Raw genomic sequence first — 23,872 nt, 5'->3', positions numbered from 1 at the left:
AGTGTTTAATACTGCAGTTAGAGAGCCAAAGCAAGGCAGCAGTAAACACGGAAACAGGGATAAGGAGCAGAGCAGTAATCCTTCAGCACCAGCTGGGAGAAAGGCAAAATGACTGCAGCTCAGATGCTGCTAAATGGACAAAGGTATCTCTGAAGCGCCAGAGATCCGGTGAGACACATTCACACACCGGATAGGCAAATGTGCCTTTAAGAACAGAAACCTACCTCACAGAACAACATCCTGAGACTCATTTTGGAAGGTTAGAAATTAGTTAAATGAGGTTAGAAGCCTATAATCAAGTTATACTGCTAGAACTGTTTTATAAATAAATACTAACACTGCAAGCATTCCAAGCTGCCCCGATTTTCTACACACAAGGAGAGGAAGTTTCTCTCTGTCTCTCTCTCAGATTTATTATGTATACAGTGTTCTGTCTGCATTTATCCATGAAGCCCAGAAGAGGGCACCAAATCTCATTATAGATGGCTGTGAGGCACCATGTGGTTGTTGGGAATTGAATTCAGGACCTCTGGAAGAACAGCCAGCTCTCTTAACCTTCTGAGCCATCTTTCCAGCCCTTATTTCTCTCTTAAGAGATCTTAATGTCAACAGAAGGGCATATTGAACAACTGTATATAATCTTTGATGATCTATAAAAACTAAACTTAAAATAAATTCTTCCATAAATACAGAACTAATGTCTAATTTAAAATTTCATACCTAAAAATTATTTTTGAATGAGTCAAATGTGCCTGCTCAATTTCTTTGTCTTTTTCTTCTTGGATGGAGGGTGTTCTTAGACACCTTGTGACTTAGGTTAGCCTTTAATTAGTTAGTGGTCCTCCTGCCTCAACCTTCCTAATGTTAGAATGCAGAAATGCAGGCATTTAGCACCACACCTGACTCTCTCTGGTTACTTTTTTTCCTTTTTTTTTTTATTTTTGTTTTGTTTTTTGGAATCAGGGTTTCTCTGTGTAGCCCTGGCTGTCCTGGAATTCACTCTGTAGACCAGGCTGATCTTGAATTGATTAAGATCTGCCTGCCTCTGACTCCTGGGATTAAAGGTGTGTGCCACCTACCATCTGACCACCTGCTGACTTTTCATTTCATCCATATTTTTATTATCTTCAAGATCAGAGCATCATATTTTCTTCATTTTCCTTTAGGCACTCAAACTAGAAAAACATTTAAAAGAATTTTACTCCCAGCTTTACCTCTTTTGTCTCTTCCGGGTCTGAATGATCCACAGTTACATAAAGATCATTCTGTAAATACTTTAGAGCACTAAGAGGATCCATTTGAGCCTTTTCTTCAAACCTAGAAAATATGAAACAAGGGAAACAATTACTTTGAGTTATGAGAAATGCCTTTAAGAAGTGAAGAAAGGTATACTGCTTAAAGATGAGCTATTCTGGGATCTAAAATTTTTTGTAGAGCAGCTACAAGAGTATGAATTCCCCCAACCACAGTACATATGTTAAGTCCACAGAGATGCGACAGACATGCTATGTAGCACAGGTGTGCTGCTAGAAAGTCTGTGACAGCACTTCTTATCTTCCCTATGAACAGTGTGTGTAGCAGATAGGCTCCTTGCCACCACGTTTACTGTGCTGAGTTCAACCCTCAGAAGAGACTTCCCTGAGTTGTCCTCTGCCCTCTATACACACACTGCAGTGTGTGCACACACTCATATAACCCCATGTATCACATCAAAACCAAAATGCTTTCTTAGACTAACAGACTAGACTTTCTGGTCATAGTTCTTAATGGTTTTGAAGCTGACTAAGGCACTTTTTAATTAAAAATATTTATGTGAATAAGTGTTCTGCCTGCATATATATGTGTGTGCGCGCATGTATGCCTGGTGCTCAGAGGCCAAAAAGTACCAGGTGCCCTGTAATTAGAATTACAGACAACAGACCAAGTATGGCACTTTTAGTAAGTACCATTAACACAGGTTAAATTTTTTGGGGGAGTGAGAATATAGATTTTTTTTTTTTAATTTTCCCCCTTTCCTTTCCTCTCCCCAACCTTTCTCATGATCCTTCACTCCCTTTCAAATTGATAGTCACTTTTTCTTTGATTATTATTGTTATACAGATATATAAATATATAAAACGAAGCTTGCTAATTTCATTTAGTGTTATGTATATATGATTTCAGGGCTGACCAGTTCGTATTAGGTAATCAACTAGGGGGATCAGGCACGATCCCCCTAATTTTCCCACTCTCAGCATTCCTTAGTTGCCTGCAGTTCTTTGCCTAGTGACAAGATTTCTTCCTTCCCTGTTAGTAATTGACACTGTCATTGTTCAGGTCTTGTTTAGAAAGTTATATATCATTGAGGGTTTCAGCAAAGATTATGGGTGTCACTTCCTTGTCATTTCTAAGGAGGCACAGTCTCACAGCAGACTTCCTTACAATCTTCCCGCCCCTTCTTCCATGATGTCCCTAGCTTTAGGGCAGGAGTTGTGCAGCAGATGTATCCTTTAGGGCTGGTTACCCACCATCAGTTGACCTCTATTTCTACAGCAGTTATTGATAACAATAGAAAAAACACAGTAACAATTTACTAAGCATCTGAAATGTGCCTGATATTACATTAGGGATTTTACACATTTCATTTATCCTTTAATAACTCTCATAATATGACAACATTTTTCACCATTTGTAAAAAACAACTAAGAAATTAAGGTGCCCCCCCCCCATCCTCACCAAATTGTGTCAAGATAAGAGCTGGAAAACAATCACAATCAAACACATGTGAATAAGTTCACAGTTGAAAAGGAAGAATTCTCTTAAGTTAAAGAAAAAGAAAATCTGCCTGCCATGGTGACCCATGCCTTTAATCCCAGTTCTCAGGAGTAGAGGTAGGTGAATGTCTATGAGCTGGAGGTCAGCCTGTTTATAGAGCAAGTTCAGGCTTCCCATGAGACCCTGTCTCAACACAGACACACAGTCACCAACAAAAACAAACCCCAAGTGTTTGTAGCTATTAAATAAGATAGCATTCTTTTGTTACAATATAATTATACAGATGATTACATGTGATGCCTTTAACAATTCTATGTAGTTAATATAGACTACTTAGCTTCCTCTGGGCAAGGAAGATGGTGAAGACCTTTCCCAGTGGTGTTCAGGCTGATACTGCTTCCATGACAGGTTGTTTCTACTTTAGCAAGGACAAGATTAAAAGTGAAATATTTTGTCCTCTTGTACCAGGTAGTACTCAGATAAGAGACCCCTAGCAGAGGTCTATCACTCTACCAGCTTATCCACAACAGATCAGATAAAGGTATTGGTACCTGAGCCAAAGGCAATTGTCTCAAGCTTGATCAGCAGCTTATCAAGTGGCTTGGCAGAACCCTTCCCAATAGGGACATTCTTTAAAGAACTCTCCCTTAAGAGAACCAAAAGATGGATATATAAGGATGTGGTGGTTTGAAAGAAAATGGCTCCCAAAGGGAGTGGCACTATTAGATGTGGCCTTGTTGGAGTAGGTGTGGTCTTGTTGAAGGAGCTGTGTCACTGGAGGTGGGTTTTGTTGCCTGCATAAAATGCGGAACTCTCAGCTATCTCTCTAGCCCGTCTCTGCCTGCACACAGCCCGTACCTTGAGGATAACGGACTGAACCTCTGACTGTAAGTCACCCAATTAAATGTTTCCTTTATAAGAGTTGCCTTGGTCATGTGTCTCTTCATAGCAATAGAAACCCTAACTAAGACGAAGGACATATAAAAAGTAGACATAGAGAAGGGAGTAGGCCAAAGTCATAAAATAGTCAATCAGTCTGCCAGCTTGCCTGCCTGCCTAGGCTCTGAGGCCTAGGGAAAGCAAGGTCAGAAGAAGTCAGCTGAAAAAGAGGACACAATGAAGCAAACAGAAAAGCTGCCGAAACTGTTCTAGCTTCACACACAACTTTCCATTTGGTCTCATTACTATAATACAGAGAAGTACCTTGATGCCTGGGCTATTACTAAAATAACTGTTTCAACTGATGTACCGTAAGCATACCCCAATCCTCTGTACTGTGAAATAAACTCAAATTTTACTTTCCATTCTATTAAGTTCAGTTAAGAAATCAGTTTCCTGGAAGCTATGTCTGCCCTCTTGTTTGTGAGTTCTGTTGTTTCCATCCTGGGCTTCTTTATGTGTAAAAGGGTGCTTCTGTGGTCTAGAATTGTTTAACCAACAGTTCTTTTCTACTGTTAATTATGAATTTAAAGCTTTAAGAAGTCTTGGTCCTTTCTACACACAAAACATCATCAAGTTTAAAAGATGAATATTATTTGAAAAGTTAATGGTGACACTATTTATATCCTTTGCTCACAAGACACTTCTTTTCCTCAAAATCTATACATTAATTAAATAGAAGAAATAACTTTCCACAAGAAAAACAAAAAAAATCACCCTAGTAATGCATATAATTAAAGACTGTCCAATAAGTATATTTCTATCAAAATGTATTAGTCACTTTATAGACTTCTATTCTATGTATATAGGAAACTCTTAAATTTGGCTAAAGTTTAACAGAAGAAAAGGTTTACATGTTTTCAAACATTTAAAGTAGGCCTTCCATTATCCATTTGACAAATGTAGTAGATAAATGTTCCAGGGTCACCCTTAACACCTCTTTGTTTCAAATCCATACTTCTATTGCAGACCCTTCACTGTTCATCCAGAAACTTACTGTCCGTTTTCAATCTCTCCTGCTGTGTGCCTCCAGACAGCACCAAACCTCCTTTTTCCTCTCCTCATTCTGCACGCTCTCCCTCTGCTAATGACTAAATGATATAATGTCAGCTCAAGCCAGTTCTTCAAATGTTCACAGATGATTTCCCTGTTACATAAAAGCTTCCTAAACTAAATTTAGCCTTCCAGATGTATAAACTTACTGTTTCTGAAGAGTTCTATACACCTTATACCCTGTTTTTTGTAAGTCTGAGTGTGTTACTCATCTCTGAAAATCTATTAATTATTTCCAATAAATCCTGGAAATAAACATGTTTATTTACAGGGATGCCTAAAAGTGGTTTCTGCATTAATTTGTCTAAAATACAACTTATGAAAGCAGAGAAAGATAAATAATTAAACATATGGTAAAAAAAAAGCATAGACTTGCTTTATACATATGCAGACATTTTAGGCAATTATACTCTACATATAATCTAATACGTAAGTATATGTGATAATCATAAAAATGCACACATATGTGTACATGTATACTCACAAACATACCACATGCAGTGGTTACATGAAGCTCTCTGTAGTCAGAAAGGTCAGGATCAAACCCTCGCTTTGCCACTTCAGATGAGTGACCTTTTGAGTTACATAAGTCATTCAAAAATTGCCTCAGTTTCCACCTTGACAAAATAGTGACAGTGGTAGTCTCCACTCTATAACTAATTATGAGACTAAGAATCAGAGACCAACATGCAGTCATTAATAAAAGATGACCTTTTTCCAAACAATAATTTAGCACCTAAGACTGCACATTTCTACATTTTTAGTGGCTTGCTACTAAGACTAAATCATGTCTAATCAATCACACAATTTTAAAATTATTAGGCAATCGATACTTTTTCAACTAATACTTAGAAAACTTTACTTGCTTATTAAAAAATTAACACCTGTATGTATCCTTACTTTGTATCTTCCTTTGAAAGAATAAAGCAAAAATAAATAGACATTTACAAAACTCAGTATCTTCAGAGCACATGACTACTTTCTTTTACAGTAACAATGCGAGACCTGCATCCCATAGCTAAGCCATATCAAGAGCAGCTGACAATGCTAACTAAAAACTTTTTTTTTAAAGATTTTATTTATTTATCATGTATACAACATTCTTCCTCCACGTATGCCTGCAGGCCAGAAGAGGGCGCCAGATCTCATTACAGATGGTTGTGAGCCACCATGTGGTTGCTGGAATAGAACTCAGGTCCTCTGGAAGAACAGTCAATGCTCTTAACCACTGAACCATCTCTCCAGCCCTAACTAAAAACTTTTAGTTAGAAAAAATGTACTTTGATACAGGATCTCACTGTGTAGCTCTGGCTGTCCTTGAACTCACTATGTAGACCATGCAGTCCTTGAACTCATAAAGATCAGCCTGCCTCTACCTCTAGAGAGGTTGTATGAAAGGTGTGAGCTACCACACACAGCTTGGTAAATTATATTTATACCTGTGTTTTCTTATGAGGTACTTGCAATGCCTCAGTAAGTAGTCTTTTGAAGGTCTACACAACTTCAGTGACCAGAAGTCATCTAGTCTCATCTTTGGAGAACAAGATTTTCCTGGATTTCCACCAAATAAATAATGAACCTAGAAGAAACATGACAAATCAGGATTTAAAGAACTCATACATACTCAAAAGACTAGAGTACTCATAAAGAAATTTCTTTTACCAGGAGTACATGATAGTTAACTCTCTTTGCCTTATTCATTTGACAATTTTTTAAATTGATACATTCTTACCAAAGGTTTCCCATGATTTTTCTCCATTCCATTTTACTTTAAAGTACTTTCCTAAACTACATGTGAATTAAAATCATACTATTAAAATTAAAAAGATAATGGAAATGAAACAAAAACCATGGGAGGAATAAGCTAATCCAACACATATTTTAAAGAACTACAAATAAACTAGTTAATCAAGTGTTGATCAAAATAAGTTATATTCAAAAGAATTCTGACATGAATTTTAAATAGAATCATTGAAGATTAAGAGTATATTAAAACTTTAGTAAAAAACTTTAACATCTTACTATGATTTAACCTAAATGCCAAATAGTAAAAGACATACAAAACTTTCAGAGTATTATTTCATTGTTCAATTAATGCCAAACAAGAAATGTAAAATGATTACAATAGTGATTTCACCATTCAAATATAATTTCAATGTTTTTCTTTTTTTTTTTTAAAGATTTATTTATTTTGTTTACAGTGTTCTGTCTGCATGTATACCTGCAGGCCAGAAGAGGGCACCAGATTTCATTACAGATGGTTGTGAGCCACCATGTGGTTGCTGGGAATTGAACTCAGGACCTCTGGAAGAGCAATCAATGCTCTTAACCTCTGAGCCATCTCTCCAGCCCCTCAATGTTTTTCTACACTTATACTAAACATTAAAATATTTCCCTGAAATTTGAAAACATCTATATTTATAGTACTACAAAATAAATATTATTTCTAGCCAACTAAATAAAAATTCTCCAATAACCCCTTAAGTTGGGAAACTCTAGGAGTAAGGGCTTATATTCATTTCCATGTTGTCTTTTATCTGAAGGTTTCAAGATATACAGCACAGATTTTAAATGTTCATCTATAGCTTAAACAGAAAAAAAATTATTTCCATACAATCTGAGTCTAGTTGCTAAATTACACATCCAATTTAAAGAAAATAATTACAGAAACTACTTTGAAAACTTAGTGATACAAAAATTATTCTCATAATGCTGGTAGATAGGTCACTTATATAAGAAGTACATAGAAGAAATGACTTCCTATACAACTGGAAAATCTAATGCCTGGGAAGTCATATACTTGTTCCTTCTCAAAATGCAAAACACTGAATTTTATACTTGGATATCCACAATGTATATACAATGAAACACGTTATATATTGGTTCTATGGAATGAAATAGAATTCACTGATAATTTTCAGGTCAGAAAATATGTTATGGTGTACACTTGTAATCTCAACATGTGGGAGGCTAAGGCAGAAGAATCTTGAGTTTGGGCTACATACTAAGAACCTGTACCAGAGGAGGAAAAAAAACAATACAAAAGATGAAAAGTGCCAACAATATTATGGACCATACAAAAGGTTTATTCTCTTGAATAATTCTAGGAAAAAACTGGGGCTAGTGAGATAGTCCTGCAACTCTAGCTACTTGGAAAGCTGATACAGGAGGCTTGTAAACTTTGCATGGGCTACATAGTGAATTCAAGGAGAGCCTGGGCAACTTATCCAATGTCAAAATAAAAAGTGAAAAGGGGCTGGGAATAGATATACAGTGCAGTGGTAGGGTGCTTGCTTAGCATGTGTGAGGTCCTGAATTCAATCCCTATGTGTATAGAGAGGTGTTAAAAAGAATAATATTGAATGCCTGCTATATATTCTGTTAAATGTCTCTATATTAAAACTGTTCAAATCTACTTAAAAACAATCAGAAATAAGATCTATTCAGGAATACTTTCAGACTGTAGTCCATTGAAAATGTACAGGCAAAGTGGTTCACGCACCTTGTGTAATTCGTCATAAACGAGCTGATGGGCAAACCTTGGACATGGTTCTTCTTCCTGAAGACTTTTGCTCAGATTATCTTTTGCAGCTTGATCGTTCTTATAGACACAAGACCTGTAAGACATTGCTTTTAAGACACTGTACTTCAAAGGATCAGCAGCAACCATACTGTTCATACACTCATAGGCAGTAAGCTAACTGCCAAGGCCCAATTATCAACAGAAGAAATGTACACTTGTTCACATCCAAGTACAAAGTCAGAAACTCTCATAAAGGGACATGCACTTGTTAGAACTAGTTCTGACATTTCAAAATAGCTAACTTCAGAACAAGCTATCTTGTGCCTGGAAACAGGAATTGTATACACGAAGAGCTAAAAGTGAAGGTGTGTTTTACTGTATACTCACAGCAGAAGACTCAAGCACATTCTCATTCTGAATGCAAACAAAATGTCTTACTCAGAAAACAACAGATCCCACAGTAGCTGAGCATATTGTCATAGAAAATGGAGCTGGTTCTTGGAAGTGTTTCTGTTGTCACTGAATACGAGAGCTGGATCTTCTGCAACTGTTTCCCAAGCAGAACAGGCAGCATCTGCTCTGCCAGATGCTCTGAGACAAGCCTTGGCTTAGGAATACTAAGTCAAACCTACCCTTCAGCAGCACTAGCACATGGAGATGTTAGCAGAACGTAAGTTTCAACTTTGCCTAGCTACTTGGTGGTAACTTACAGCAAAATACAACTCTTTAAAGCCCCAGGACAGGAAGTATAAAGTGAACAACAGAATAAATCCCACTCATTTGATGTTACTGTATACACAAGTACTGATCTTATCAACGACAGTGATTTCTTTACATTACTGATATTTTAGGCCAGGTGGGGTGGCTCACAACTATAATCCCAAGCATAAGCAAGGAAACCATGAGTCCAAGGCCAGCCGAGACTATATAGTAAGTTTGTCTCAAAATATGTCACAAAACTTAATATTCTTTCAATATCATGAATTAATACATTGCTCCCATTCTGCTCATATTTAAATAAACCAACTTCATCTACATATTACTGGGATTTCAGCACAGACAGGAGTCCTTACCAGCTATTCCTCACAATGTCATAAATCCAGAATGAATTTCTGACATTTTCTTCCCTTTTTTCTTTGTCTTTGCTAAGTCCGGATAAGACATGTATTTCATTCAGTTCTGGATCAATAGTTGCTCTCTGTGTGAATCCTGTCATTGGTACTAAAAATGGAAGGAATACATAAATTTTTACAATATTTACAATAAACAGATCTTCATTTTGTTCTACATACCCACTGCATTTATCTTTTAACACACCCCCACAGCCTTTTGTATTAAACAACATGTGTACAGCCTCCTTTCTGCTCTAGAATGTGAGTGACATAAAGGTAGAGGTTGCTTTGTTCAGTACTTGATTCTTGGTGTCTAAAGTAGAACATATATATAACACACACACAAATAAGAAGTGGTGGGGGGAGAAGGAATGAGGAGGGGGAGAGAGGGATGGAGAAAGAGAACATACAAGTATGAATATGTGCACAAGAGCAAGCACCAGAAGGAGGGTTGCAAACAACTTTAAAAATAAAAAGACAACTTACATAGTGTGAGCAAAGAATTGTACGTCATACATCTAAAAGACTGTGTACAAGGTAAATAATTTATAACTCTTTCTTAATTTTAAAACAGGTAAAACATTTCCAAGAATACACAGAATTGGTCAATAAGCTCAGTAAATAGTACTCAATATCATTAGTCCTTAAGAAGTATAAATCGAAACCATGATACAACACATTTTATGTAGGCAAGGTAACATACACCCCTATAATCCTAGCACTCAAGACTAGGGTTGAGGCGAGGTAGAGGGCTGTTGCCAGGACTGGCTTTTAAAGTACTTAATACACTCACTACACACATTATTTCTCCTTGCAGAATCTTACCTCATTGATTACAAGGTCAACAAAATGTTTGTAGTCTCTCAGTTGTGCTGTGGTCATATTTGTGGTTATGTTATTTATCACCTCCCCTAATATTTACACATCACTTTTCTTGTAAAGTTACATGTTTAAAGACAATAAAACAATTCCATGCATGTTTTCTAAAAGACCTAGACAACATTTAATAGATAATTCTGATTGTGCTCTTCATTTGGGCAAATTACTGAATATGGAAGTTCTGACCATGTTTTCTTTAGACTCATGGTTCATATACTTTGCTTTTGATTACATATGTTGTGAATTTATTGATTTCTTTTGAGACAGCAATAGTCCTCTAGTGTCTATTCATGTTGGTCTGTGAGGAGATACTGTTTTTCAGAGAATGAGCAATATATTCTTTTGGATAAGATAAAGTCAGAGGCCATAACTGAACCAGTATCAGTGAGTTTATGGAAAACAAGAGAAGAGCCATAAAAGAGTGATGGTGTAGGAGGTTCTTCTGTTCATGTGTTGCTTTAATGAATAAAGAAACTGCTTTGGGCCTGATAGGGCAGAACTTGGGTAGGCGGAGAAGACAGAACTGAATGCTGGTAAGAAGGGCAGAGTGAGAGACTCCATGGAATTTCTGTCTGAAAAGGACACTGGTTGGAATCTTTCCGGTAAGCCACAGTTATGTGGCAATACATAGATTAATAGAAATGAGTTAAATTAAGATGTAAGAGTTAGCCAATAAGAAGTTAGAGCTAATGGCCAAGCAGTGTTTTAATGAATACAGTTTCTGTGTGGTTATTTCGGGTGTAAGCTAACCTGGACAAACAAGGGGCCCAGCTCCTTGTAACAGAGTGAAGTCTATCCACAAAAAAACGTCAACCACTTCTGTGTACTAACAAATTCCTACATGAGGATTCAACATTTTTTCAACCTTTTGGGGGAATAAAACAGGAGCCAGTCACTGAAAGAGACAAGTAGAAGAAATGACCCGAGTTCCTGCTGTGGTCATCTGAATGAGAATGCTTCATTCTAGTTGGTAGAATTCTTTGGGAAGGACTGGGAGGTGTAAACTTGTTGGAAGTGTGTTACTGGGGGTCACCCAGTATCTCTCTGTCCCTGCTTCCCATTTATGGTCCAGATGTAAGCTCTCAGCTACTGCTCTAGTGCCATTCTTAGCTGCCTAATGCTAGGTTCCCTGCCATAATGGTCATGGGGTCTAATCTTCTGGAAATATGAATCCCAAATTAAACTCTTTTGTAAGTTGCCTTGGTCATGGTATCTTGCCAAGGCAACAGAACAGTAGCGAAGTCACCTGCATTGCACAATGATGCTCTTTGGATTCTGACAATGAACGGGCTACTGCTATGTGCTTCTATAAGGAGGGGACAAGAATTAATAATTCAAAGCAATTCGGAGAGAGATACTTTGGATCACTTAGACTACATTTTTAGACTCCACTTGCCTCTCCTGCGTTTTTACTCCTCGGTTGAATTTGGGTAAAGAAATTAGCAGATTATGCTAGTTTACTACTCTGGCAATAAGGATTTGTACCAAAACATCCTACATTCTTTGAACCCTCCTTTATTAATTAATGTACCATTTTTATAACAATAAAACTAAAAACTGGACTGAATAAAAATCAAAACTCCAAAAGAACCAAAGGTTAAAAAAAAAAAAAGAGTATTTTATCCTAACATTCTATAACTATTAATCTGGTCTTTTGTATTATTTCTTCCCAAGAAGAAAACAAGGCTGTAGTTTTACTTTAATAGTTTTTAAGAGGTGGCAGGGGCAGTGTGTGGGGGATATAAGAGATTTGTAATACATGTGATTTATTGATTGATTGATTGATTTTTGGTTTTTCGAGACAGGGTTTCTCTGTGGTTTTGGAGCCTGTCCTGGAACTAGCTCTTGTAGACCAGGCTGGTCTCGAACTCACAGAGATCCACCTGCCTCTGCCTCCCACGTGCTGGGATTAAAGGCGTGCGCCACCACCGCCCGGCAATACATGTGATTTAAAATGCTCTTCATTTCAACTGCTTTTAAAAAGCTTGACCAAATGCCAGAAACTTTCACCAGTCTCTATCTCTACACACTGACTCACAGAAAGAAATGAATCAAGCAGATAAGTAAATGAGATCACAAGTTAACCACACACACATTCTGAATGCACGCTTGTGTGAGATCACAAGTTAATGCTGCACACATTCTGAATGTACACTTGCCTGAGATCACAAATTAATTCCACACACTTTCTGAACACACACTTGTCTGAAAACAGGAATTATACAGCAAATATCTGCCAGTCTGTTATTTTTGGTCTGTCTAAAAATTACAATAATGCTTCAAATTTCCTGCTGTGGGATAATGCTTTTGTACACTGTAAAGACTTGTCACTCATATTGGCTTAATAAAACACTGATTGGCCAACAGCCAGGCAGGAAGTATAGATGGGACAATCAGACTAAGAGAATTCTGAGAAGAGGAAAGGCAGAGATAGTCACTAGCCAGATGCTGAGAAAGCAAAATGAAACTGCCTCATTGAAAGTAGGTAGCAAGCCATGTGCTAAATGTGAACAAGAATTATGGGTTAAATTAGGTTGAAAGGGCTAATTAATAACAAGCCTGGGCTAATAGGCCAAACAGTTTATAATTAATATAAGCCTCTGTGTGTTTCTTTGGGACTGAACAGCTGAAAGACCTGGCAGGACAGAAACTTCCGTCCATATTTTTCTACTTTTTTGTTAGCATCTTTAAACTTAAAACAGGACTAATAAAAGAAGTCAAAAGTAGTAAGAGTCTGAATGTTATTTGTTTCTCCTTCCTTGGTTTGACCAGAAGATAAGCAGGGATGCCAGAATTTTCTACTTACAAGACAACAGGGGGTGGGGGAGAAGTGAAAGAAAATATTTTTGAAGTTCTTTCATTTTCTGAAGAAATTTATGCTATTAATTAATGAACTAATATCACCTTTATTTTGCTTCATGGTCCAAAGAACATACTCATTACTAATTTCTTTAGCTAAGACATAGGCAAAGAACAATTTCACAACTAAAGAAACATGAAACAAGACAGCTCTCTATGGTTTCTCTGTTAGAAACCCAAGTAACCTGTGCCAACTCCAGGACTGTCCTAACACATCAACTAACTTATAATGTTAAATTCACACGTCTGCAATGTTCTTGGTCTGCTCATCTTTCCTCAAAGTTGCTAGCTCCAGCTCTAAGTGTCACATACTTACAAAGAGCATTTAAGAGATGGAGTGGACTCCTTCAGCACCTCTCTATTGTCATTAGAAAGGACATTTTCTAAACACCATACAACACTGCCATGTGTGGCTAGCCAGAACTGACACAGTAAAGTGACATAATCTGTGAAAGGCTAATGATGGCAGATTGTGACTACGATTCATCCCTGGCACTGATACTGTGCCATTAAAGAAAACAATAAAAAGGAAAAGGGATGATGGCTTCTAAATAGGCAATAACAGTGTGAATTATTATTTTTTTCACAAAGACATTTTTATTTTATCTGTATGAGTGTTTTGCATGCATCTATGTTTGTATGTGTGCCATGTGGTCAATCCCCAGTACTCCATAAACTAGGTATTGTAGTGTAATTCCAACACTTGTAATTTCAACACTTGGGAGGTTAGGCAAAAGGATCAAAATTCTCCACTACATGGCCAGTTAGAGGCCAGTCTGGGCTACATAAGATCCTGTCTCAAAAATGGAACAAGAAAAATTATCATTCCAGCTTAGTAATTAATATTAAGAATAACAGATCATTAGCTGGGAGTCTCTGTACTGCCAAACTTGGTCCTGCTCATTGGAATAATGTGAAAGGGCAAATCCAAAGCAACTTCTTTCATCTTTTTGCTTTCTTTAATGTCAATAAGCATAATAAACACAGTCCCATGGGGAAAATTAAAGGATAATTTTGCTTTTAAGGTTTCCATGAAAGTAAACTGATAGAAAACCAAAACATTGCAGACATTATTCATACCACCCTGGTATAATAGAAAAAAAGGGTGAAATCTAATACTTTCAGGGATGGATGAAACTCTGAGCTCAGCTGGGTCAACCCTCTCATTTTCAGATGGATAATCAGGTCCAGAGAAGTTATACAATTTTGCTAATGGTGAAGACCTAGATGAAGAAAGACCAAGTCTTTTGATTCAATTTACTGTATCAAATACATCAATTTGCTACAATAGCTGGAACACATGGAATAAAGAGTGGCAAGTATGGGAAGGCAGAAGAGATATAATTTAAAAACTAAAACAAGTAAACAGGAATCTACTACATTAGCGGGATGAGATCCTAGGAGCTCTGCATCAACAATGCATCTGCAACATCGGGAAGGCTTCACATACACTGCTGGCCTCAACCAAACAGAAGCGCTCTAACACAGATGCTCTATAGCAATTTACAAAGCTAAACAGGTGACAAATTATCTTCTAAACATAATTCTCAAGTGCTGGTAAACACAGAACTTACATGTGAGAAGTATGCTAAACTGCTTGTGCTCACAGTACTAATGCCAAAGGCAACATAGAAATACACCAACTTTTAGCATACTGAATTTTGATGTTAAAAACACAAAGCTAAAAAAAAATCTCCTTCTTTCTAAGCAACTACCATCCGCTAATTTAAATTATAATTTTCTTCTAAGGGAAGAGCAAAACTGTTATACACAAGTTAGAAAATAAAAAACCGAGCCAAGTTAGAAAATAAAAAGATTTGTCTTTCTAGATGTTGATGTTAAATCTAAGATAATATATTTAAATAATTATAAAGAGCAATGGCTGGAGATCTTACAGTGCTTGACACATGGAAAACATCAACAGAAAGCAGCAATTTTGCTATAAGAGATAAACTGTCTCTAACTGGGGATCTCAACTGATAAAAATTCTGCTCTGTGATTTCAAACAATACAATGTAAAACTCACATTGTAAATGTAGTCTTAATCAAATAACCCACATGAGTGAAATACAAACTTATAATTATATATTAAGTCTATTTCAAATTACAGTAATTAACTGAAATATAAAAACTTCAAAAAAAACCCCAGCTAATAAGCACTGGAATGGTTTAATACATTACCAAATATCTACATAATGGGTATTTTCTAGGAACATTTAATAATGTGAGAAATTCAATAGTGTTATACTTCATTACTAAAAAATTTTTAGTGCCTTAAAAGATAAGTAGTGCCCTAGTAAGATAAAATAAAATTTAAGTGTACACTGATTAAAGTAAGGTAAAAATAATTCTATGCAAACACAATACTTCCTGATGTGAGCTTTTCTGAATAATCTAACTTTGTGCAGGATATTTTAAAAGGAGATTTAAAAGGAGATTTATGGATGTGTCCTTCCCCCAGTTTCCTAATACCTCTGAAATGCAGAGTCAAGGATGCATCTGTAATAGTGTTAGCAATTAAGGTCAGAACCACATGCTTTAGTCCCTAAACTATCTTGAGGTGTTAGGAAAGAATTTCAAGAGACCAAAATCTACAAGGTAAAATATGAGAGGTAACCAAAATTAGATTTTGGAGGTAAGATAGAAAAACCGGGGAAATAGCATGGTAGAAGTTCAAGCACAAGAAAATGCATGTTATCTCTAAAGGTACTACTTAGTCCTAATGAAACAAGAGTACAGGGCTGCAGGGCCAAACTTCAGCCCATCATGCAGGCAGGCTGTTTATAAAGATTCTTCTTATCAGAATTAGCTCTAATCAAAAAGTCAGATCAACTTACTTGTCTTTTCCATGAACAAAAAGGGCGTATAAAGACAAAACCATACTCATACTTGTATTCCTAGTGCCTAGTTTGTCGTTTGGTACCTGGTAAGTGATAAAAAACCATCTACAAATTAAACGTTAGGCCTATGGTTCTGTTCTTCATGAGTCATGCAGTAGAAAACGGGCTGGGAAGAGGAAGGCAGATGAAGAAGAAGACAAGGGCAAATGGGTGAGACATCTCAGATTAGTACAGAATAAAGTGGCAACGGGCAGAGACATGCTACAAAACTGAGGTTACTGGTTGAATCAATGCCACCTGAGGGTGGTGAGGACACCTTCTGGAGAAAACTGAGATACTCAACAGTACCAGCCAAGTAGAGAGTCAGTCCGCCTCTACTCAGAGAGGCTGTGAGTAGGCCACCACTTTTCTTCAAATTAATCCTGGCAATTTACAAGTGTATATGCACAGACTGAGGTACTAGGTAAGCCTACCTGTTAAGAACTGAAATAAGACCTGAGCACTAGACTGAGGCTCTCAATCCCTGCTAGGTACTAGAACCCTCTAAGAGAGAAAGAGGGAAAGCAGAAAGGGGAAGAATGAGAAAGGGAACAGGAAGGAAGGAAAAGGAAAGGAGTGGTATAGATAAGGGCAGACAAAAAAAAAAAGCAAAAACGTAATTTCAGTTGAACTCTGATAGGTCAATTGAGCCATTATATTTTTCAATTCAAGTATAACTCTGTAAGAGTTTTAGTAGCATTTTCCAGCTTGTTCAAAGCAGATGTTCAACACTGCCAGAAAACTTCTCAGTAAACAATGTAAACATGTGCACACATTGGAGCTTTTTGAGCAATGAAACTCCTAGCATTACTGTAAAAATCAGCCACTTGGAAATATATTATTAAACAAGACTGATATCTTCAAAAGACATCAAATCTAGACCCAGAAAATAAACACTTCAGTAACTTTATTTAGGGGGAAAACCTTTGTATGGGTGGTTCTTCCTAATTCTCTATCATCTCCAGTCCCTCTGCAGAGATGGTTCCCAAACTCCTTTATCTAAATGACACTCTCATGCTACTCATTACAACAGCCTCCAACTTCTCTCCGCAGTGCTCAGAGTGCGACTGCAGGTCACCTTCACTGGAGATGAGCTTTTTGAATTAGCTTAATCCCCAGAGTCTACATATGGGTCCTTAGTGCCTAGAAAAATCCTTGGTAAATAGAAGACAAAAGAATATTTGAGGAGAGAGGGTCTATATACCTTAAATGCTAGTAAATAATCAATAAATATTATTAAATTAATCAATGGATGTTTGTTTTGTGTGGTTAATTCCCTATAAACCAATTACAAACTCAAACAATGCACAGCAGAACTGTAGCTCTGATTTTGGAAGAATTGGCTGGAGCAGTGAATAATGAATGAGGTAACTGGCCTTTCTGTTACTTTTAGTTCAGCAATAAAACTATGATAAAGAAAAAATACCACAAAAATTAAATATAAAATTTAAAATATCTGAAATAAAATTTGATACAAATACCCTCTTAAAGGATTCTGAGATGCATCAAATGTCAATATTATCTCTGGATGGTTAAGATTTTTTTGGTATCATTCTGGCTTGTTTTTTGGTGTTGTTTTAGATTCTCTACCATAAGATCATTACTTTTCTAATTACGACAACAACAAAAAGAACTGCCACAACTTTGCTAGTCATAACTGTGACTAAGGATAACAAAGTTGTAAATAACTACTTTAATTAGAAGAAGAGGCTTACTCAAAATACTGCTTATAAATAGATGATACCTACAACATATGTATTTGTGGCTATATGTGTGTTGGGGGTGGTGAGTGGTGGACGTGTGTTTTAGTGTCCGTGGAGGCAAGAGCTCAACACTGGGCCTTTTCTTCTACTGTTCTCTAACTTACTAGTTTTCTGAGACAGAGTCCCACTGATCCAGCTGGACTGGCTGATCAGCAAGCCCCAATGACCTGCCTGTTCTATTCCCCAGCACTGGGCTTACAGACACACACAACCATGCCTGGCTTTTGAATGGGTGCTGGGGATCTGAACTGCGCTCCTCACGCTTGTGCAACAGCACTTTACTGACACAGTTACCTCCGCTGCTCTGACACAAGTATTTAAAAATGTATTTTGTAAAAGCACCATTGATAAAAGGATCTTTTTTATAAATGGCAGCTAAAATGAAAAGCAAGCTGATCTAATTTCTAACCCCAGTGCCAAACTGGGCCTTAATCAAATCGACTCTTTTATATAGTATTCACTGGTAAAGCAATTACTGTGTTGGCTCATTGAAAAGGATCAAAATAAGACTTTTAAAAACAGTAAGTGTGGTATCTTACTAGCCATGCCAGGGCAATGTGCATGAGCTTAGTAAGAGCCACCTTTGTAGCAGGAGATCAGCTACTTAGATGACCATCTTGTAAGCTTGCAGGTATAATGGACTGCATGAAGACTCCCTCAGAATAGCAGACTCCACTATGTTGATGCTTCATCTATAGCTCACTGCACTGAAAACAAGTAGACAGCATCAGCAAACGCAGAATACTTCTTAAGATTGATCTCTCTCTCTCTCTCTCTCTCTCTCTCTCTCTTTCTCTCTTTCTGACTCTCTCTCTCTCTTACACTTACACACACACACACACACACACACACACACACACACACACGTTAACTTCAGAAACTTGTATTTCTGCTTAAAAGAAATAGTAAATCCCATATTTTTAAACAAATGAAATTAGAGAGTTTTATTCCTCTTATTCAGAATTATTTCAATTAAAGAAGTAAAGAAAATATGAAGGATGGTTAGAAAGAGAAGAAAATGGACATCACTTTTCTATAAAAAGTAGTTAGAGTGCCAGGCAGTGGTGGCGCACGCCTTTAATCCCAGCACTTGGGAAACAGAGATCTCTGTAAGTTTGAGGTCAGCCTGGTCGATAGAGCTAGTTTCAGGACAGGCTCCAAAGCTACACAGAAACCCTGTCAAGAAAAAAAAAGCATTTAGAGAACGAGAGAGATATTCTATATTCTTACCCATTCCAGAGTCTTTCTTGGTGCCGTCTGAAATTATGTCTACATGATCAGAGTCCACATCATAACTAAAGAAATCATTCAAATAGGTCTTAGATCGCTGGCCACCAAAGACATATAGGCAACGATTTTTCTAAAAAAACAAAACAAAACAAAAAAAAGGAAAAAGGAGGGGAGTTGTCATTCCAATGAAGAATTCAGAATGATCTTTCCAACTTTCCAGCTCTCTTAACAGTAGTTCCTAAGAGATCCCACATAACCTTCCCTTGCTTGGATGAGGAGAGGCAGCTCTCTTCATGCCACAACTGGCACTGCCGAGGCCCTGCACACCACCTATTAGGACAGACAGCAAGGGCTGCTGCCTTTGTAGGACTGTCATAGAGCAAAAGGGAGCATAAGCAAGCAAGCAAGAAATGTCATTGGATAAATCAAAACATAATGAAGGACAACTCCTTCTTGTGCTTGAAATAAAACACAGAGCTATCTATAAAAGTACCTTGACTTAGTTTTATTTTATAACCATATAAAATTTTTTAGAATTATTGAATTTAAAAACAAGCAAAAATGAAAAAACTATCTATATATAAAGCTATGACTTTATGTATAAACAGAATTCTCACCACAATCAGAAGTATAATACTAATTTTTAGTTCAGTTTTTTGATAATATATCCTTATAGCCTAAGTACTAAATTAAAAATTAAACTGAAAGCAATTTTAATTTTGCAAATACTAGTGATTTTGCTGTTAGCTTTGACAACTGAAAAACTTTCACAGATGAAACAAGTAATGTTATACAAATAAGACTTTGGCCTTAAAAGATAAACAAGTACAAAAACCAAAGTGAGTAAGAAAAAAAAAACAAACTTAATTTGAATTAGATTTACCAGTGAGAGCTCATGATTTGCCCTTTGTTTTAGCAAAAAACAAATGTGTGTGTGTGTGTGTGTGTGTGTGTGTGTGTGTGTAGAAGACCCTAAAAATGACAGCACTGAATTTAAAGTGTGATGTATATAAAAATTCATGAGCTCATAATTACAATGCTTTTTACTACCTCACTGGTTAACTTTGGAAACTGAATTCATTAACATGCAAATCAACAAAACAATCAGATATCTATTTGAGATAGAGTCTAACTACAAAGCTCTGGCTGACCTGGGTGGCCTCAAAATCACAGAGGTTACCACTGCCTCTGTTCATATTAAAGGCATGTACAACCACACCCAACAATTCATTTAGTTTTTTTAAGACAAGGTTTTTCTATGTGTTTCTGGCCTTGAACTTGCTGTGCATAGCCCAGGTTGATCTCAAACTCATGGTCTGCCTGTCTTAGTCTCCAAGGTGCTGGGATCACAAGTGTGCATCATTAGACCTGGCCCAAGAATCATATGGTTTCATTTTAGAATAACCAAACAAGTCATGACATAAAGAGGATGTTTTGTTGTTCTTTTAAAAACAAACAAACAAAAAAAAAACAAAAATAGCCACATACCTTTAAGCCCAGCACTGAGGAGGCAGAGGCAGGTAGATCTCTGTGAGTTCGAGGATAGCCTGGTCTACAAGAGCTAGTTCTAGGAGAGGTAGGGCTGTCCACAGAGAAACCCTGTCTCAAAAAAACCAAAAATCAAAATAACCAACCCCCCCAAAATTACAGTTAATAAGTGTAGAAGAACAACAATATCAGAAAAATTACCATTTTGCGATAACTAATGAAATCTAGACAATGAATACCCATTGAATATCAATAGGTAAAGGTTACAGGAAATTTCATAATTGATCACTTGAACTAATAATTCCTAAACCCATTAATATATACAAGAAACATGACATCATTAGATGCCTCCTGACACCCTACAATCAGCCAGAGTAGTGGTAAAGTGTCTCTTCCTGGCTTCCCCAAAAGAATAGCGACTATAAATCAAGCCTCTACATAGAAATGACTAGTTTATAAAAAATATGACAGAGAACCACACCAAATAATGCAATCAGAGAAGTTAGAATAGAAAACATTGCAGATGTTTAAAAACTCAGAGTGAGGAGAGTGTGGAGCAAAGAAGGGCACACTGCAGTGCACAGGTGTACCCTGGTCTGGATCTGAACAAGCCAGTTCTGAAAAGGAGAACAATATGAATGCAGACCAGCATTATATAATATTAATAAACTGCTCGACTATGATGAGTATGATAATAGTAACACCATTTTTAAAAGTTTGTATCTGTCTGTCATATACTCTAGTATCATTTATAGGTGCAATTGTCCCTCAGTATCAGCACAGGTCCTCATCCTGATTCACAAACCGGGTGACCCCAAAATCCCTTAGGATTTGTATATAACATATACACATCCTCTTAATGTACTTTAAATCATATCTACATTACTTTTAATACCTAGTATAGACTGTAGGACATGAGAGAAGTTTTTAGTAAATAAAGGGTTTTTTAAAAAGTCTATACACGTTCAGTGGAGACAAAAAATTTTAAAAAATATTTTCAGTTCATGGTTGCTTGAATCTGTGGATGCATAGCTCAAAGATATGAAAGATCTGCTAAATAAAGACATCTTAGCTGAGGTCTTCCTGCATAATAAAATGTAGTAAGCTCTAAAAATAATAGGGAATATAATTAAAGTAGGAGATATATTAAAAATACAGACAGTTTACTGATCAAACTGACAGATATGTACACTGAAATTCACTATTATCTCCTTTGTACTTCATATAAAGAACATTTTAAAACACGCAAGTTATATAACATGCGTTCTAATACTTTGTTCACAGAAAGAAGGATCACCTACTTCAAAAAGCTAAGGAAGATTTTTTTTTGTTTTTGTCAGTAAACTCTTGTTCTAATTCTATATAATCAGTATGTAATTGAGAGCAGCAACAGAAAAAGTAATTTCAAAATTATCTACCTAATTGCTAAGAAAAGTTTGCAAATGGTTAAGTCTTAAAAAAGAGAGCTAACTACCCAACAGCTAGGTAGCCAGTAAAGTAGGGAATAGAGTGTCTACCTTTATCTTCAGGTCACAATCACTTAGGAGTTCCTAAGTTGATGGAAATGACTAGATGACAGCTAATGTTCATTTCTAGTGGAAAACTTTGCTTTCTTACTGATTTCTTCCTATAAAGGTACACAAGACACAGAATAGTCTTACTGAATGGAATAGCATGCAATGTCCAATTCGAGACTGGATGTCCTCAGGGCCAGCGTTACAGGAGTCCTCCCGAAGAAGTTTCCAGGTTTGACACTGGCAGCTGAACGCAAACAAACCACTGAATTGTGGTTCACTAGCTCTGCTGTCATCTACGCTGCCATTACATGTCAAAATTCTACCACCGAAGGTGTAGATCATATGTTTTTCTGAGTCCATGCACATCTATGAGAACAAAATAACAGATTAAACAGTTTTAGTTTGTTCCTGTCATATGTGCCAAAATGAAATCAGTATGTATGTTTTCACATCCTCAAAGAAATCCTGAACTTTTCTCTTAATGACACTAAATACATCTCTTAATTATTGTATACACATATTATGATATTGTTCAGAAACTGAGGATAGGTTTCTAAATACCTTTTCAATTTTCATTTATCCCAATAAAAATGAATATACTGAGTTAAGTAACTTTGTTTTCTTGATGCTATGGTACATGATTTTTACCAGAGCCAACGATGAATCATGATATACTGAGTTTTACTAACAGTGCACACTGTTCATAACTCTATGGATAAACTGTCATCATACACTCCTCTCCATCTTCCTTAGAGGGAAGTATCTTACTTATTTCTTGTTTGGCAAGAGAGCAGATACCTAACCTGCAAACTAGAATGATTCAGCTAAACAAACCTCTACAATTATTTTACAAAACTCTTCATATTGTAAAATAATGCCACAAGCCGGGAAGTGGTGTCACACAACTTTAAGCCCAGCAAGTGGATCTCAGAATTCAAGGTCAGCCTTGTCTGCAGAATAAGTTCCAGGGCAGTCAGCTTTGTCTGTAGAATGAGTTCCAGAACAGCCAGAGCAAAACACAGAAACCCTGTCTCAAAACCAAAAAAAAAAAAAGAAAAAAAAAACAAACAAAAACAAAAAGCCATTTGCAAACTTGCCTCCAGACTGACTTCCATACCATAGGGTGAAGAACTGTCTCTTTTTACTCTATTAATTTAATTTTCACTGAATTAAGCTATGCAATGCAAGCCAACCTTGATTTTTACACTCCTTAAAGTAAAAATATAGCCTTCCACAAAACAACATATAAGGAAACAACTGTCAGAAAATAGTTACAATCAAATTCTATCTCAAAGTCAAGCTGGAGCTCAGATACCAAAGCAAGGAGCACTTACAATTGAAGAATCTGGTAGGTACACAGAACAGCTGTGCTCTCGGTGAAGCACAGTACTAGCTGCTACAAGTCTGAGTCTCTTCTTCCACCAAACTGCTTTTGTCATAGAATCACTCTTTAATTTTTAAAAGCCAATTAAAAAAAAATAAAGCACTTCAAAAAAAAAAAAAAAAAAAGAAAGATTCTAGCAAAGAGAGAGAGAGAATTTGAGACAGGTCTCTACATAGCCTGGTGTTGCTCTTTCCTTTTGGTGGTTTTTGGTGTGGCATTCATAACTGTCATCAGGGCTACATATAAACATTTTTTTTTATTTTGCTAATTCATAAAAAACAGGAGGAGCAGAGTATCAGCATGAAGATTCTTCTCCACACTTCTAGCACACAGGACATGAAACAGAGATAACTTTATTTATACACTATATACTCCTGTACTAAGGGACATAGTTGGTTTTTTTTTTTTGTTTTTTTTTTTTGGTTTTTCGAGACAGGGTTTCTCTGTGGTTTTGGAGCCTGTCCTGGAACTAGCTCTTGTAGACCAGGCTGG

The 23,872-nt window shown here is 36.6% G+C and overlaps 1 protein-coding gene across 3 annotated transcripts in view; it reads right to left on the bottom strand.

The window, feature by feature from the left end:
* Mkln1 (muskelin 1) overlaps positions 1-23,872 on the bottom strand; it is a 121,235-nt gene that overhangs the window by 10,315 nt on the left and 87,048 nt on the right. For all 3 annotated transcript variants that reach the window (XM_005365794.3, XM_026788555.1, XM_026788556.1), the window contains 6 exons: positions 22,141-22,362; positions 18,992-19,121; positions 9,343-9,490; positions 8,249-8,363; positions 6,186-6,325; positions 1,215-1,317 (listed from right to left, as the gene is read on the bottom strand). In XM_005365794.3, the coding sequence (XP_005365851.1) occupies positions 1,215-1,317; positions 6,186-6,325; positions 8,249-8,363; positions 9,343-9,490; positions 18,992-19,121; positions 22,141-22,362 (858 nt within the window). The remainder of the gene's footprint in view (positions 1-1,214; positions 1,318-6,185; positions 6,326-8,248; positions 8,364-9,342; positions 9,491-18,991; positions 19,122-22,140; positions 22,363-23,872) is intronic.

This window comes from Microtus ochrogaster, unplaced genomic scaffold (assembly GCF_000317375.1).
Source record: "Microtus ochrogaster isolate Prairie Vole_2 unplaced genomic scaffold, MicOch1.0 UNK4, whole genome shotgun sequence".
Classification (NCBI taxonomy): Eukaryota; Metazoa; Chordata; class Mammalia; order Rodentia; family Cricetidae; genus Microtus; species Microtus ochrogaster.
This window is presented reverse-complemented; position numbering and strand designations above follow the sequence as displayed.